This window comes from Morone saxatilis, unplaced genomic scaffold (assembly GCF_004916995.1).
Source record: "Morone saxatilis isolate NCDOM2014 unplaced genomic scaffold, NCSU_SB_2.0 Contig15, whole genome shotgun sequence".
In the NCBI taxonomy this organism is placed as follows: domain Eukaryota; kingdom Metazoa; phylum Chordata; class Actinopteri; family Moronidae; genus Morone; species Morone saxatilis.
Window position 1 is genome coordinate 21,235,525 of NW_023339707.1, and position 16,595 is coordinate 21,252,119.

Sequence of the window (16,595 nt, forward strand, 5' to 3'; positions counted from 1 at the left end):
GCTGCTGCTGCTGATGCTGCTGCTGCGGACAGTGCAAAGCCGAGTCCAGGTAAACACTGAAGTCTATCGCTCTCTCCCGCTCCTCAATGCCCAGCTCCGTCATCGAGTCACCGAGCCTCCAATATGCGCCGCTGCTGCTGACGGGACTGATAATGCTGTCTCTACTGTGGATAGCAAAGCTGCCCTCGTCGTAGAAGCCGGCCACTTCCATGGATCTTAACACCCGCCGGATTGCAGGAGCATGGAGGGCTGAGATGAGTCGCCCACAAGAGTTTTTTGTTGTTGGTTTGTTGCTTCAGTTGCCTCAAGTCGTGTGAAAATGAAGCGAAATGTGTTTGTTTTTAAATCCCCTTTCTGGTGTCACCGCCTGTGACAAACACGCAGTGAAACTACTTTGAAGAGACTACGCTCATGGATTTGTTGGGAGGAATTTGACAGGTCTTCCTGTCTCCGGGGGTTTTATTAAAGAAGCGAGGGGGCGTGGTTTAACTGGGGCAGGTGTGTGACGCGCAGCGAGCGAGGGAGCGACCAACCTGCGGTGCTTTTAGAGAGGAGCCCGCTTTTAATGTGTGCTTAATGTCATAATAATAACCATAATAGTAATAATAATAACAATTATAATAATAATAAAAAAGATTATTATTATTATTATTATAATAAAATCTGTTTCATTTATGGGACATTTGTGAGCTGTGGTGCAGACTTTGGGTCGCAGCAGCAGAATAAAAGAAGAGAGGAGGGAAATGCGATTAAATTATCATAAAAGAAAGAAACTGGGGCAACAAAAAATAAAAAATAAACTTAATTTAGAGCTGTCATAACAACATAGTTTTTAAACCCAGTGTTTGATGACAGCGCGTCCTCCACGCCCTCTACTGTCAAATCTGTCAGACAATAATGGAAAAAACCAACTCAGTGGCAACCATTTTCTGCGTTCAAGCGTAATCATTTCATAAGAATATACTCATAAAAAGCTGCCCATTAGACACATCTCCAGACTGTTGTTCCACCACAACATCCACAGGCTGGTTTTAAGCAGTCAGTGTGTTGTTTGTGTTGTGAAACTGTACATGGTGATGCATCCAGTATGAGGGTCAGAGTGGGCGTTATGAGAAATTTAGTGCGTCTGGTTTGTTTTAAAACTGTTCCATGAGTACACAGGTGCCAAAATATACACAGATATACACAGATATACACAGATATACACATGCTTCCAGGCTGTTCATAACTTTACTTACTTATTATCCTGTTACGTACCATTCGTGGTCAGAGCTGAGGGTTTTTCTTTTTGGATTTGATTTGAGGTCTTAGCGCCATCTTGTGGTGAACTGCGAGAAGAATAAATAAATAAATATATATATATATATATGAGTGACACAACAGAGTTCATGTAAATGTTAAGGAGATGTGTAACTCTCCATAAACTGTTTCACTGCTGTGCAGACAAAAACACTTCTCTGGTTGGGTCTTAATAACATCTCTTGCCTTTTCCCAGGAATCTACTCTTTCCCCTTTTTAGAATCTGTGACTTTATTGTTATATATATATGTGTATTTTATTTCTTTATATTAACTATCTTCTGTTACCAAAATACTGCAACTCTATAGTCAGGACATAAACAGTGCCAGATTAACATACTAGGAGACCCTGTTGACCAGATACTCCCAGTCTTTTATGTTTCCCCTGTTGCCTCTGGTTTTCAAGTCCAGTGACATTTATGCCCAGAAAGTAACCAGGACCCATGTTTTAGGATAACACCATCAACACCATCCGACCCAGGTCTTAAAACTACATGCTGACACAAAGTCCCTCAACCAAATTTCATGTTTATCTTAGTTGATACTGTCTGAAAAATCTGCAGTTAATCAAATTACCTAAATAAACCTGGGACTTCTGAGGCCCCTGGGGGTCGGTTACCTGCTTTACCTGGTTGGTAATCCAGCCTTGGACACACATTTTGAAACACTCAAAGGTCCAGTGTGTAGGATTTAGTGTCATCTAGTGGTGCCTTGCTTCACCTCTCTCTGCCTAGGGCGTCGGAGAAACAACAGTGGGCGTGAAAAAAGTGTGATTCAACGTGGCAGCCTCCATGGAAGAGGACCTGCTCCCTCCGTGTAGATATAAAAGATTCATTCTAAGTGGTGTAAAGTAACTAACTACTTTTACTCAAGTACTGCACTTAAGTACAATTTTGAGGCTCTTGTACTTGAGTTTTTCCAATTTAAGCAACTTTATATTTTTACTCCACTATATTTGTGCATTCGGAGGGTTACTCGTTACTTTGCACATTCATATCTTTAATAAAAAATATAAGCTTAAACAATAAAAGCCAGGGGAGTGAATGAAAAACAGCTTTCAGTATCGACCCGTGGTGGAAAGTAACTAAGTATATATATAGTATTATAAGTAGTATAAGTATAATAGTATTTGTATAACAAATTGTATAACAATTTTTAGGTACATACTTTACTTGAGTATTTCCATTTTATGGTTTACTTACTTTCTCCTCCACTACATTTCAAAGGGAAATATGATTTATTTACTGATTTATTACACAATATTTAATCTCCACTATATTTAACAGCTATTTAAATTTGAAATCATCCTGATTTCGTTTAGCCACAACCAAATTTTTATATCACAGTAAGTTGTTAAGATAACACTGCTTCCTCTTCAGAGTAAAATACTTTTAAATAGTTGTATTTAAGCATTCAAAGAGATATTTCTTAACTGTTCTGTTGCACAAGAAACAAATTAGTTTCAGCTACGAACCTATGTGGTAAAATATGGGAAATTAAAACACGTTATATCGCCTAGCAGTAGTGTAAAATAACTCTTAATATAAACAGTTTGTCTAATATGAACGTCCACTTATGATACTTTTGTGTAGGCCTACATTTTGCTGAAGCACTTTTAAGTAAATTAATGAATTTAGGACCTTTAGCCCTCTTGTAATAGAATAGTTTTACATCAACATATTGCAACAAAAAAATGTTGCTAAACAGCAGCAACTGTGGCAACAAGTGTGACAGAATAATGTGACAAAATGTAGACTAACTGTAACAGAAGTAGGTAGAGGAGAGTAAATATAAGGTCAGTTGATCAACTTCTTAACTTTTTGACCGTTAGTGCAACATCCGGGTACTCACCATACTAACCAGTGTAAAGTAAACGCACGTCTGTACTCTCAAAAAATATATTATAAATAAATAAAATGGAAATATAGGGTGCGTTTAAATGCTTATGAATTCAACTTTTAGATGTGGACGGGCGTAATAATGTGTAAACTTCTTATTTTAAAAGTTACACCGACTCGTACTTCATCAACCGCCGCTGTTGAGCCGTTAGTGGCTGACCTCACTTACATGTCCGGCCACAGTTCGAAGCTGCGGCGTCACACAATTTGACGGGTGACGGATGTCGCCGTAACACCGACTCCAGTTTCAAACCGTGGACTTTGGCACCCAGTCGACGGTTAGTACGTGTGTGGGCTCATGTATACACAGAGAGAGCTCCGCCTACCGGCATCCAGCGGTAGTGTTGCGAGCAAATCGGGCACCAGACAGGACGGGTGGGGTCAGGAAATGCGGTCTTTCCCCCCTCGCAACGCCTATTGGTCACCCGGCTCTCCGTGGAACGTTTTCCCGACCGGTGATTGGCTGCTGCGCTCAACGGCTTTCACTTGATTGGTCGAAAACGCTACGCTGTCTGTGGGCTGAGAAGTGGATGACTCCGTTGGTTCCTGGCTGTGAGTAGAGAGAGAGATTGAAGGGGCAGGGCCCACAGTGGAGAAATGGCGAGAATGGTGAACGAGAACGGCTGTGAAGCGGAAACACAGAACCCAGAGCCGCAGGGACCGGGTCGGGGTGCGGCAAGATGGGGTCCACAACACGCCGGTGCCCGAGAACTGGCCAATTTATACTCACCAGGTGAGTCAAACCCCTCAGCAGCTGCGTCTCATGGGGCTTGTTCCCCCGCTGCAAGTGTCCACGAGTGGCGTGATATTACGACAGGCTTTACATAGCGTAGTTACCCAAGTAACAAACTGGGGAGGGTAAAAAAAAAAAAAAAACTACCAAAACCACAAACAACAACGCCGGTTTATCTTTGAGCTGCAACGGTGAAACGACACCGAACAACCAGCGACAGTTCAGCGTTTGTCTCAGTCACACTTTTGTTGTTACACAATGGGAATCATGTGAGATTGGTCGGGTTTGTGATTGAGTCGCTGTTGTCCTTTGACATTTCGAGCATCAGGCGGAGGTTTTGGAAGAATCCACCGCTTCTGCTTTAGGCTCAGGCTCAGGAGCCGCGGTGACCTTTTCCTCACAGTGTTTGTTGCTAAGTCAGCCCCATAAGACTGCAACACGGGGAGCAGTGCGTTACCAAAACACTTGAGATCTTGGCCATTTCCACTGTTGCCATCCTCCATACCATTTGGACTTGACAGGGCCTTGCACCCCCAATACTTAATGCCTTTAGAGCTCCTTCGTGTCACTTGAGGACACCTGGATCAGACAGCTTGGACTAGTTGGTGAGCAGACTTATTCCTCCCAGAGGGGCGGTGTAGGGTTACTTTTGCATGTTTGGTTCACCCTAAAATGAGCCAGTAGTGTTTGCAGATTGTCTCTGAACTGAACTCCTGCAGCTTGATTTGAGGGCAGTGAAGGTTATTATGAAATTAGCATGAACCAGAAGAGGTGTTTTCAATCAGTACTGTAGTGTGAGACAGCTACACAAGAAGAAAGTGTGCCGATATGAATGAAAGCAGGTTTTTTTTAAGTGGGTTTACTCTTTATACCTGTGCATACTCTGCACTACACTGCTGTAATATGTAGACAGGTATTTCAGGTCCAGCTGCTGATAATTAAGGGCTTTGTTTCCTCACTTGCTGTCACCGTTGTGAAGAAGCATTTGTTTTACATTATGCTGACTAGTCTTCTAACCTTTGGACATTTTAGTTTAGATATAAGGTGACATCATATCAAGTTCATGTGCTATAGACTGATAATCTTATCTTAAATGTTGCTTATGATGACTTTTAATCGCACTAATATGTCTGCTGGTGTGTTTGTTTTTCTTATCTTTTAAGGCAAACGATGTCAAGAATGGATAAGTGTTGTCCTCTGTTTCTCTCTCATTGCCTTCAACTTCATTCACCTACTTGCCAATTTCCACCTGGGACATTCGTGGTACATCCTGTCGAGCATCGGTAAGAGCTGACTGGATAATTACGTAATGTTCTTGATGTTGTGAAGTCGTTCTGTTCTGTTCTGCTGTGTTTTCCTAGAGCTGCTGCCCAAACAAGTGTTGGTTAATCTCTCGTCTTTCTCTTCCTCCTCACACTCATTTTCAGTGGCAGGAATACTCACCGCAGACTTTGCGTCTGGACTCGTTCACTGGGGAGCTGATACATGGGGTTCAGTGGATCTACCCGTCTTTGGAAAGGTAACACACGAGTAGATTTTTCCCAAACTACGATCCATTGTTTGTGCCGTAAATAATCTGTTTTTCGAAACATTTCCCTGTATTATGTGTTGTTTCACGCCCTATCTGTCCTGCAGGCCTTTATACGACCATTTAGAGAGCACCACATCGACCCCACAGCCATCACCCGTCACGATTTCATTGAGACCAATGGTGACAACTGCATGCTGACCATAGTCCCTCTAGCAAACATGGCCTTCAACTTCCTCACCCTCTCCCCTGGTGAGTTTTGTATCAACAAACTGAGCCTGACATTTTTTTTTTTCTACATGAAAACGCAGTCTGATTTTTTTCTAAACAGTTCATTCAAAAGAACCACCCTCTTCTCTGTTTGTTTCCTCTTTACAGCGGAGGTTTACCACATCTACCCCTGGTACTGCTACCTGTTTGCTCTTGCCATCTTTGTGACCCTTACCAACCAGATTCACAAGTGGTCGCACACGTACTTCGGCCTGCCTCGCTGGGTGGTGCTCCTCCAGGACTGCCACATCATTCTTCCCCGCAAGCACCACCGCGTCCATCACGTCTCCCCTCACGAGACGTACTTCTGCATCACCACAGGTTCGTCTTTAATTTCCTCGTGGGGGGATTAGAGATGGAAATCAGACTGCACGTAGTGATAGTTTATGGGATGAGTGTCGTGCAGGTTTGTCATTGAGCTTTTTTTCTCTCCAGGGTGGCTGAACTACCCTCTGGAGAAGCTGGGTTTCTGGAGGAACCTGGAGGATCTTATCCAGAGTGTGACGGGAGAGAAGCCCAGGGCGGACGACCTGAAATGGGCTCAAAAAGTCAAGTAAAGTTGCAGGCTAACTGCACCCTACCTCAGAAGATGCTGGCTCCGTCCAGGCTTCTCATCCCCTTTTTTTGCCTCACTTAAACTGTAATCCGTAGGAAGAAAAACTAACAAACAATTTCTGATGCCATAGCTTTAAGTCTTGCACATTTTGTCTGTCTTTCAAGAGGAGGGCTCTGTTGATGGATTTTTTTTTTTTCATTACTCACTCATGGAGATGATTTCAAATTGCAATATATTCATAACTGTTCGTATGTCAAACGCACACTTTTTTTTCTTTTCGAGGTGATTTATGAATGCTTCTTTGCTAAGAAGGTTTGATCAGACACATAATTTGCTATCACTTTCCAAGGAGATCATGTCAGAAAATTCAAACAATCCCGAAAAAGAATACTTGAAAGAGTGCGCACTTACTCTTTTCTCCTCCAGAGTCACAGTTGTTCTCTTCGACAGTCGAAAAATCGAGTTATATTTAGCACTGCTTTATTATCTCTGGATCAGGCGTTATCACCTTTTCAAGGGTCTACTTGAGGTGCAAGTGATAAATTTGGATTTAGGCCATGGTAAGTAGAAGGGTTGAGGTGATGCTTTACCAATGTTCATAGCTAAAGAACAAATTAGTTAATTACTGTTACCTTTGTTGACCTCTTGCACATTTGGGTTCAGCTGCACATTTACAAAGCTATTTTTCAAAGAGAGGTGTGTTCACGAATTAGATTTTTTTTTTTTCAATACTAACCAGTGCCCAATGTTGTTTCTCGTAACTTGCTCACGCAGCCATATTTAATAGTTTTGTCATGGATTTGTCAATCTGAGGCAATGACTACAGTTACAGTGGAAGAGCCAGTGCTAGTCCAAATCTTCCCACCAGGATGCAAAATGACAGGTCTGACTCTGGGTTTTGAAGTAAACAAACCAGAAAAACAAAATCAGTTCTTTCACTCAGACCCTAAACTGGCATTTTTATTGGAATTGAAACACAGAAAATTAGTAACTTTCTCTAAATTGATGTAAAAAAAAAAAGTCAGTGTAACTGTAGTCGGCGTCGACTCTATAACAAAACCAGGGCAAGTAAACACATGTATCATGCTGTTGTTCTGCTGAGTCAGTGTGTCCCTACTAAATAGTCTTTTCAGTTGATCACATGTCCGCTGTGAAAAGCATTTTTAGCTTTTATGTGACTGACAGTTTTGCAAGAAAGAGGCACATGCAGTTTTGTCAAGCTGCCTTACACAGCACAGATGCAGTATGTGTCTTTTTGTTGTTGTTTTGTTTCATTTGCAGCACTCCTCGTGTTGTTGCAATGGTAATTCTGTCTTTCTGGGATTTCAGATACTCCTATTATGTGCCAACTGTATTTAACATTGTTTTCATTCCTGCTATTGTTTTGTATTGTGGGAAGGAACAGTTTCAGAGCGTAACATTCCCTGTGAGTTATGTTGCCACTGTGTACCGTCTTGGTAGCTGTGACAAGCAGACTTGGTGATGTTACAAGGGCTTGGGTGACGATCCAGGAATTTCTTCACTCCTATAGATGAGATTATGTAATTAATTAATTGGTTGCGATTTTTTAACGCTTTAGTCAGCCATTTGTAAATGTATTGTACAGCGAATAACTATGCAGTTTAATAAGAGGCCCTTAACTATACGTCTTAACTCATCTGATTAGGTCAAAATGCCTTTCTTTTTCTAATTGTTTACACGTATTTGCTAAGTTGGAAAACTGGAGCTTAAAAATTTCAGTACTTAATAAACTGCATGGCAAAATTACTTTTACTAATAAAGATGTCACTTACACAGACGTAAGAATGCGTGCATGCATACAGCATGTCTGCTTGTGCAAGCAATACACTGGGTCACCAGCTTTCCTTTGAGCTTGTGTAAAGCAGACACCTGAGTAGGGAGGCTCATGCCCGCTCCAGATGAAATTTACTGTGCTGCTTCCAAAAGGTGACCCAGGTTCGAACCACCAAAATGTTATCTTCGTTCCAAGGAAATCCTGGCAATGACTTTTCAGGTTTAAACGGAAGGAGCAAACCTTGCGGTTCAGTTGGGTTGAACAGGTTAAAGGCTGAATTATTAAGCTTCTGGTGTTATACTCAAAGTAGACAATTAAATGATAGTAATAGTTCATCTTAAGCCAAATTATGTTTTATATTATGTAATATTCCAACTTTTGTAATCCTTCATACTTGATTATAGAAAATGATTCACCATAGGTCAACAGCATAAGTACACTGCAGATTGCATAGTGCTTGTAGAGTATAGCAAGATGCAGTTTTTTTGTGCGCCTGGTAGTGTAGAATATGCAGGTAAATGGAAGCTGTTAAAGTTTAAGGTTAGAAGTTCTCATTGATCCGCATTGGGAAAAAATATTTTTGAGCTCCGCTAGCTGCAGTCAGTAGACACATTTGAACTTTGACAGACACGTTATTTTCTAAGCAGGAATTCTGGCGTTGGCTCGACTGGATATTTCAGCGCTTCAGTAAATGGCTTTTTGTGATGATAAAGTAAAGTAACGATTTTAAGGATGTTATGTGTTTTTGTAATACTGCAAACTAGGACAATAGCTAATTATAATGGTTAGAAATTCTATACATAACATGCCATAATTAGTTTGGAGATTGAAAAAACTGACAACCTTTTTAAAAAATATGTGGTGAGCTCGGAAGAACTCATAATCTTTGCGCGGAGACAGACTATAATTGCTATTTTTTTGTCATAATTGGAGTCTGGTTGCGAGTGTAGATCTAACAAACATCGAGTTATTCTTCATTCTTATTCTCCAGATGATCTCAGGATTGTGGTTAGAGTGATTTAAAGTAGTTATATATGAATTTGTGGGGAAAAAAATAAAGTAAAACCCTCCATTAGCCAGTTCTAAGGCCGTTATTTAATAGATAAAAAGTTGTTTAAATTATAAATTTCCGTCAGATTCTGTTGATTCAGATTCGGCCATTTTTTAAAATGCGTTCTAGATTCTACTGTAGCCATATATCAGTACGGTTAACTTGGCCTCTTGTTATTGAGGTAGAAACTGTAATTAAGCTGTGTTTGGTTTTTTGCTTTGAGACAATGGATCAGTGGATTTGAAGGGTATTTTGTGATGATGTGTGGTAAACTACATATTTTCCCACTGGAAACCACTGGTAAGTGGTGTGGGCATTGTCGTTGGTATGTTTGACATGCTGTGTTTGAAATCGCTTTTGTAATGATCCTTGGATTCCTTTTATTGAATTGCCTTATCCTCTCCCTGATTGATTTACTGTAAATCTTGCCAGCGATATGGGAAAACAATTTATTGACTGAATTTAAATTGCCCTTCATTGCCTCTCGCTTCTTCTGAGGCAATACTCATATGGATGTTGTAGTTGGTTTATGTATGCTGGTGGTGATGGAGTTTTAGATATCAGAATAATGCCTTGATGCCTTTTTGTTGTCTTCAATTCAGGAGACTTACAATGTATATATTAAACTGTATTTATAAATAAACTAAATAAACAGTTGATAATTACACTACCTGTTTTATTTGATAGATGTCTTTCTTTTTTCTTTGCTTTAAAGATGTTGTTGCACATACTGTGTATTTACAGCCTTCTATGTCCCTCCCTCCGGCCATGATGTAAAAAATATAATATAAGCTGGACCACAAGATTGTTTTTTTTTTTTTTTTTACATTATTTTGTCTAGTTGTTACATTTAAAAATGTATTTATTTAATTTGGCACAAAATAATTGTAAAGGTCACAGCTGATAAAAATAAAGCTTGTTTCGGGCCTTCATTTTTAGTTTGGTATGAATGATGGTTTTACATAAAAATGTATAGAAACTGTAATTATGATGTTAGTAATGGAAATATTTTTTAGAATATTGTGCTGTTTGTAGTACCTGTATGTTGAAGAGGACCTCCAATGAGATGTTTAAGACGAAGACAAGGAGGACAAGAAATGCAAATAATAATTAACAAACAATAAAATAAAATTGGTTAACAGAGCAATTGTAAATGTTTTTAGTAAGACTTTTTGTCCACTGTGACAAAATGTCACTGATTTTGTTTGGTCAGTTCTACAGCCTTCAACACAAACCCCACAGCTTCCTTCACACCACATGCTTATTTATCTAAACAGATTTATTTGTGTATTTCAAATAATCACACAGTCATGAGGCCTTCTTGATTTTAAGGTGTGCTAGAAAACTTAAAGAATATACACAGTAGGCCTTTATCTCTCGGATTTGGCTCATTTCTGTGAACAAAGGTAAATGTAAATTGTCAACAATGGCCGAGCATTAGGGACAAAACATGGCATATGTCAAAAAAGAAGCCTATTAAGTTTGTATGATTGTTAAAATTTGTTTAAAAAAATACAAAATACAGACACATAATTGTATAAAAAGTTCCCTGAACAGGAAATCTTCTCAAAAATCCACCCAAAGCACTTGTTATATTCAAACATCCCGCTGTGACTGAGTCCACTGTTTGGGCTAATTGTGCAGTTATGAATATATATAATATGAAATACACATAAAATACGTCACTTAGTCAGTCGTCGTCAGCTTCCTAAATGATATAAAAAGACGTCCCTTGAATAAAAAGGTGGTTTTATAACAACACTGGTCGGGTGAACTCTTTTTTTTTTTAATGCCCCTTTAAAGCAGCCGCACAATGACGTCAGGCCGTCAGCCAGCAGGGACACAACAAAGGAAGCGACGCTCTTACGTTTCTCGCGCACGCAGCGTCGACCACAATGGCAAAACAACGTGCGCGCTCCCGCTGTGCAGCGACAAGATGGCGGTCGCCGCCCCATCAGGTAAATGTTGGAGCGAATTAAAACCACAATGAAACTCCTGTCGTTGAATAACCGGCTCAGTTCATTTACACCGCGGGGTTTTTGAGCTTCCTTGACGAGCTTTGTTTTATCCGCCGACGCAGCCGCCGTGCGGGGAGACAGAAGCTAACGCAGAGCTGGAGCTTTTAGGGAGAATGAATAGGAAGCGATGCTACGAGCTAACGCGAAGCTACGTGAGGTTGGATGTGAAGATGTGAAGATGTGAAGACTAACGTTACCGATCAGCGTGTGTGTGTGTGTATCAGCGCCACTCGTCTCTGCCTGTAGCTTTGTTACGGCGCCGTGGCTCGGTTGTGTTTCATTCATTAAAGTGAATTGAGCGTGGTAATGGTGTGTTAGCGCCGCCTCCCCTCGCGTCTAAATTATGTATTTTTTGCGACATGACATTGTGCTGCTGTCCTCTCCGGAAAACGGATGTGTCACAAAGCGGGTCGGTAACGTTGAATGTCACCGGTGCATGTTGGTGCATCAACACCAAACCTTCGTGCTTGGTTAACCAGACTGCTAAAACGTCAACAATGACAGTACGGTTTTCTCAGACTTGCAGCCGATGAAGAAAACATGATGTCCGCTGGGTTTCGGGGACGGGTTTCGGTGAAGGGCTCCGGTGAGCTGAGCTGAACGGCTGCACCAGCTGCCAGTGTGACTTGTGTTGTTTGCATGGCTTTGTTAAACGCTGCAGCAGCCTCATATCTCACTGCAGAGGCCAAATGATGCAGCAGAGTCGGAGCCAGGTGCTAAATTGAGTAACATCTCCTGTTCTCGAAAGGCTGGTAAACTAGGGCCTTCCTTTATTTTCCAGTCACGTTGTGTGTGTGTCTGGATGAGTCATGACACCACCAGCTCACACCTTTTTTTTTTATTTTTTATTTTTTTATATAACTGCAAGTCATTGCTCTGGGCAGGCTGACAGTTTGGTGAGCTTTGAGGTACCCAAAAAAAAAATGTCATGTTGGGAAGTGTGCATGTCTGAGCGTAACACGTTAACAACTTTTGGTTTTGCGTTTTGTCCACAAACAGGCGTTAAAGTTCCTCGCAATTTCCGGCTCCTGGAAGAGCTGGAGGAAGGCCAGAAAGGTGTGGGAGATGGAACAGTGAGTTGGGGTCTGGAGGATGACGAGGACATGACCTTAACCCGATGGAGAGGAGTGATCCTTGGTCCTCCAAGGGTGAGTGACACCATTGTTTAACCCTTCAGTGAGGACTGCTGGGTGAGCGTTATTTGTTCCAGGAGTTTAGCAGACTAATGTGACCAAAAGAGGGCTCAGGTTTGATCTGGGCAGCGTTGCTCAGTCGGTGTACCAACCCGGACCTGTGAGGGATGAACAGGAAGACGCAGAACCATTAACCTTTGCAGTAGTTGTACACGGCTGGGACTTTAAACGCCACAGCTACTTGAACTAAATATAAAAAAGGGAGCTGCAAAAGGGGTGGAGTGTAATGAAGGATGCTACATCAGTTGTGTAAGTGAACTTAAGGCAGCAGCACAATAAAAACACTGTAGTGGCGATAAAATATCACATTATATAATATCACAAAATGACAGGAAGCACAGTCTTCTGCGTACAGCATAGAATTAATTCCTTTTTGAAAGTCAACATTATAGCATCGATTCTTCATTTCTGTTTTTCTTTTTTTAGTTTTGCTTGACAGCCTTTGAGGTCTAGGTTTGTACAAGTGCTTCCCAATATGCATCTGTAATATATATATATATATATAAATAACTAGAAGACGCCTTCAGGACCTTAACAAGGACATATTTACTGTTTCTATGGAACCGTTTTAACCATCATAACCTGGATTTGGGGTGTTTTCTCCATGTATGGTATTGTTGAATACATTAAACACTGTGTGCTGTTTGTTGATGTTTAGTGTGCTCTCCTCTCCCCTCTCCCTACCCGTTTCTGTCCACAGACGAGCTATGAGAACAGGATGTACAATCTGAAGGTTGAATGTGGGCCAGAATACCCAGAGTTACCACCTTACGTCAGATTTGTGACAAAGATAAACTTGAATGGCGTTCACACCTCCAGCGGTGTGGTATGTACATTTCCTGAACCATTTGTTGTGTTTCTACCTTGATTGAGTGTTTTAAAATGGACCATAATGCCCTTGATCCAGTTCTTGCTGCAGTTGTGAATACGTTTGGAGAAAGAATTTGGCTCATGTATATTTTGTATTATCAAATTTGTGAACTTGCTTGTGTTTAAGAGTGAACACACAATGGAAAGATGTTTTTCTGGGCATGCCTGCCCCGTCAGCGCAGATAAGCAAGTTCCTGTTCTAAGTGCATGCATCAGTCCTTTGACTTCTAATGCAACCATTTTATTAATTCTGGCAGAAGAGATTAATATATGCGGTACATCTTCATTTAGACATTTTGGGGCACTTTCACACCAGCAGTTTAGTCCAAATCTGACCTAAAATCTTGGTAATATGCCCACTTTATACTAACTTGGCACAAGAAACTACCGGATCCACCTGAAGGAGGCGGTCTTAGATCATTTCCACTCTTAAATGTAGTATGTTTATTATTCTCAATTTAGGAGCAAAGAAAATATCCAAAGTCCAATAAAATATGTGGACTTAAGCTACTAGGACTCCATGATGTGGTAAAAAGAAACAAACATGATTTCTTACATCTGGAGAACAAGATTTGTAAGTCAGGGCATCTCTGCAGCACTACGGTACTTCATTATAATATTCTGATTAATTGTGCAGCCCTAGTGAAAACTTAGCTTAACATAAAGGAAGTCATCCATGATCCCACAAGACCAGCACCATCTTTAAAATGCGATTCCTAGCATTTATAAAGGTAAAAGTTAAGATTAGCGACTGTTTCTGTAGTGATTGTGATTGTCCTCAGAAACCCTACACGGCGGGGTTCATGAGCTTTGCGGGATCCAGGGTGTAACTTCACATCCACCCTTACTCATTCTCTGTCCCACAGGTTGACATGCATGCGGTGACTGCGCTGGCCAAGTGGCAGAACTCCTACAGTATCCAGATGGTGCTGCTGGAGCTGCGACGGCTCATGACGTGCAAGGAAAACATGAAGCTTCCTCAGCCACCTGAGGGCCAGATCTACACCAACTGAGCCCCTGATACTTTTACCTCCATGTTTTTCTCCTTCCCACCCCCCACCCTCCAACTCTTATGTTTTGCTTTCATCCCTTTATCCCCATCCTGCGCCATGTGACATTCCACCTCCTGCTGACACCTTGGCTGAGCACACACACACATACACATAGACCCACTTACACACACACACACAGCAGAAGTTAAGTATAAAATAATAGATACATACAAACATACACAAACACAAACACACACACACATATATCTCGTATACACACACTTATTGAGCGTTCATGAAAGTCATTCCAGGCACTGGCCCCCTCCCTCTCCCATCACTGGAGCTCTGGGTGGACTCGATGTGACGAGGCAGGCGGAGTCCTCAGTTCACACCAGATCCGATCATTCGAATACTGTACATGTCACTAACCTTTTTTTATTATTATTTGTTAAAAATGCAGATTGTACAATAACATAAATAATCTTATTGAGTGTACCTCCTTTTGTGTGTTGCCTTTTTGTAACATTGAAAAACAGCCACTTAACATGATTGCACATTGTTTACTTAAACGTGTGTTTGCTGTTAGTTACAAGTTCTTTCAAGGTGTACATATGAAACCCAAAACCCATCTAACTTGGCAAATAATGTTAAATATGTCGTGTCATGTGGCCAGATGTCTAATGAAATATTTCCTTCAGTGTGTGTTGATATGGGCTTGCACAGAATATTTTTTTTGGAGCAGTCTTGTAGTAAATGCATGACTGCAGCTCAGCAAGGTGCCTGGAAGTGGTCACACATTGCTTTTCTTTCCCTTCTATGTAAGAGTTGTCCAAAGTGAACATTGTGTACAATATCTATACCACTATATCTGATCTGAGTGTGCATAGTAGCATAGTATGCAAATCTACTGTAGGTCTGCAGAAGTCAAACCATGCTTGAAAAAAGAAGTGAAATCAGCTACCTCTTTTTGTCCTGTGTAACGTCCAGGGAGTTATCTGACTTGTGAAACTGTCTTTGCTACTTTATGTGACAATTTGTTTTACTTTCTCCACTTCTTTCATAAATCTTAATTCATGCTTCTCATGCAGTTGTGTTGTCGTAGATCACTACGTTTTAGAGCTCCAGAGTTACAGGTCATATGGAGCATTTCTACATAATTTGCTTTATCTGGTAACTTCTGCCCTCGAATGACGAGCAGATTCAGCAGAAATGTGATGCAAGCACTTTTAGAGGTCACTTAAAGCCATAGTTCAACAATATGTTTGCTCCATTGAGGTTTATTCACTTTCTTCTAGAGTTAAAGGAGGCCACTTCATGCCACTTGTCTATAAACAATAGATGACATTAGAGCCAGCATGTGGTTAGCTTAGCTTAGCATAAAGACTGGAAATAAAATAAATCTAAAGCTTTTTAATTAATCTGTTGTATTTTATTTAGACTGTTCGTAGAGACTGACCAGGCCAAGAAATAGTTATTGGTGTCACTTCTCATAACCTTACAAGAAAGCGAATAAGCATTACTAAAATATTAAAGATAATAAAATAGTAAAACAAAGAATAAAGATTTTGCTCCCAGTTAAGCTCTTACTGGATCAACAGTTACTACTTATTGGTAACACTTTAAACACAACTGGAAGAGGAGGTTGCGCTTCAACAAAGGGATTCTTTAAACTTTAAATACGCTTTGAGTTTGTGTGGTTAGAACTTATAAGTTAAATTTTACCATTTAAATATAATAATTAACTTAGATGTAAGATGACTTACATTTTTTTAAAATATTTTATATGAAGAAGAATGAATAAAATAAATGAATAAAATGTTACAAATACATTTTCCCCCTTTTTTGCTGGAGACCCACTGAAACTTCCTTAAGGACCTCTGGGAATCCCCACTTTGAAAACCACTATACTATGTTATATGTGGGTAAATTATATTATTGCCTTATGGCTGCCCTTTGTAAATCACTTTGATTTCTAGAGGCATATGAATAAACTTTGTTGTTATTATAGTGTTGCAGAACTAATGTCACTGAGGTGTACTGACATTACACCTTCCTGTAGAGACATCTAACTCAAGTCCACAGGCAAGAAAACTAGTTAGGTGGTGCAAGGACAAATACCGAGAGGGGGGGGATTACCAAATGTTTATCTAAAATACTCAAAGCCTTCGGCAAAATAAAGTCAGATGTAAGAACAGAGGTCTACATCTCCCTCTGTAGTCAGTTCAGCTCAGTTCACACATTTAACAAGATGCAGATGTGGCCTTTTAGAGACTAACTAACCCTTCATACTGTTCAATGAATATACTGTAAAAGTTAAAAGCAGGGTCCCAGATAGACACAGGTCTTCTTTACTAGTCTAGTGTGGCCACACAATTTGATAAATAAATGCAGGT

The 16,595-nt window shown here is 40.5% G+C and overlaps 2 protein-coding genes and 1 long non-coding RNA gene across 4 annotated transcripts in view; 2 read left to right on the top strand and 1 right to left on the bottom strand.

Annotated features, from left to right (window-relative positions):
• Positions 1-1,332, bottom strand: part of LOC118324870 — a 7,921-nt gene extending 6,589 nt beyond the window's left edge. The window contains exon 1 of the long non-coding RNA XR_004796576.1: positions 1,258-1,332. This is a non-coding gene — a long non-coding RNA (uncharacterized LOC118324870). The remainder of the gene's footprint in view (positions 1-1,257) is intronic.
• A 2,223-nt stretch (positions 1,333-3,555) lies between these two features.
• peds1 (plasmanylethanolamine desaturase 1) lies at positions 3,556-9,794 on the top strand. Its single transcript, XM_035657361.1, has 6 exons — positions 3,556-3,929; positions 5,093-5,212; positions 5,357-5,448; positions 5,565-5,709; positions 5,836-6,048; positions 6,163-9,794. Exons 1-6 carry the CDS (start codon positions 3,794-3,796, stop codon positions 6,282-6,284), a joined length of 828 nt encoding a protein of 275 aa, XP_035513254.1. The 5' UTR covers positions 3,556-3,793; the 3' UTR covers positions 6,285-9,794.
• Positions 9,795-11,019: 1,225 nt separating this feature from the next.
• On the top strand, positions 11,020-15,285 carry LOC118324868 (ubiquitin-conjugating enzyme E2 variant 1-like). 2 transcript variants are annotated; one of them, XM_035657364.1, is made up of 4 exons: positions 11,020-11,087; positions 12,147-12,295; positions 13,041-13,166; positions 14,077-15,285. In XM_035657364.1, exons 1-4 carry the CDS (start codon positions 11,066-11,068, stop codon positions 14,221-14,223), a joined length of 444 nt encoding a protein of 147 aa, XP_035513257.1. In that variant the 5' UTR covers positions 11,020-11,065; the 3' UTR covers positions 14,224-15,285. The 2 variants fall into 2 exon arrangements, with proteins under 2 accessions (XP_035513257.1, XP_035513256.1); XM_035657363.1 differs by lacking the exon at positions 11,020-11,087 and adding an exon at positions 11,544-11,733.
• The last annotated feature ends 1,310 nt before the right edge of the window (positions 15,286-16,595 follow it).

What these genes read in the sequence shown, in the direction of transcription:
- peds1 (XM_035657361.1), top strand. Translation starts at nt 3,794, where the DNA reads ATGGCGAGAATGGTGAACGAGAACGGCTGTGAAGCGGAAACACAGAAC. An exon ending in GGCCAATTTATACTCACCAG is followed by an intron (nt 3,930 to 5,092) that starts GTGAGTCAAACC and finishes TTATCTTTTAAG; the next exon opens with GCAAACGATGTCAAGAATGG. An exon ending in GTACTTCTGCATCACCACAG is followed by an intron (nt 6,049 to 6,162) that starts GTTCGTCTTTAA and finishes TTTTCTCTCCAG; the next exon opens with GGTGGCTGAACTACCCTCTG.
- LOC118324868 (XM_035657363.1), top strand. Translation starts at nt 11,688, where the DNA reads ATGATGTCCGCTGGGTTTCGGGGACGGGTTTCGGTGAAGGGCTCCG. An exon ending in GGTTTCGGTGAAGGGCTCCG is followed by an intron (nt 11,734 to 12,146) that starts GTGAGCTGAGCT and finishes GTCCACAAACAG; the next exon opens with GCGTTAAAGTTCCTCGCAAT. An exon ending in TGATCCTTGGTCCTCCAAGG is followed by an intron (nt 12,296 to 13,040) that starts GTGAGTGACACC and finishes TTCTGTCCACAG; the next exon opens with ACGAGCTATGAGAACAGGAT.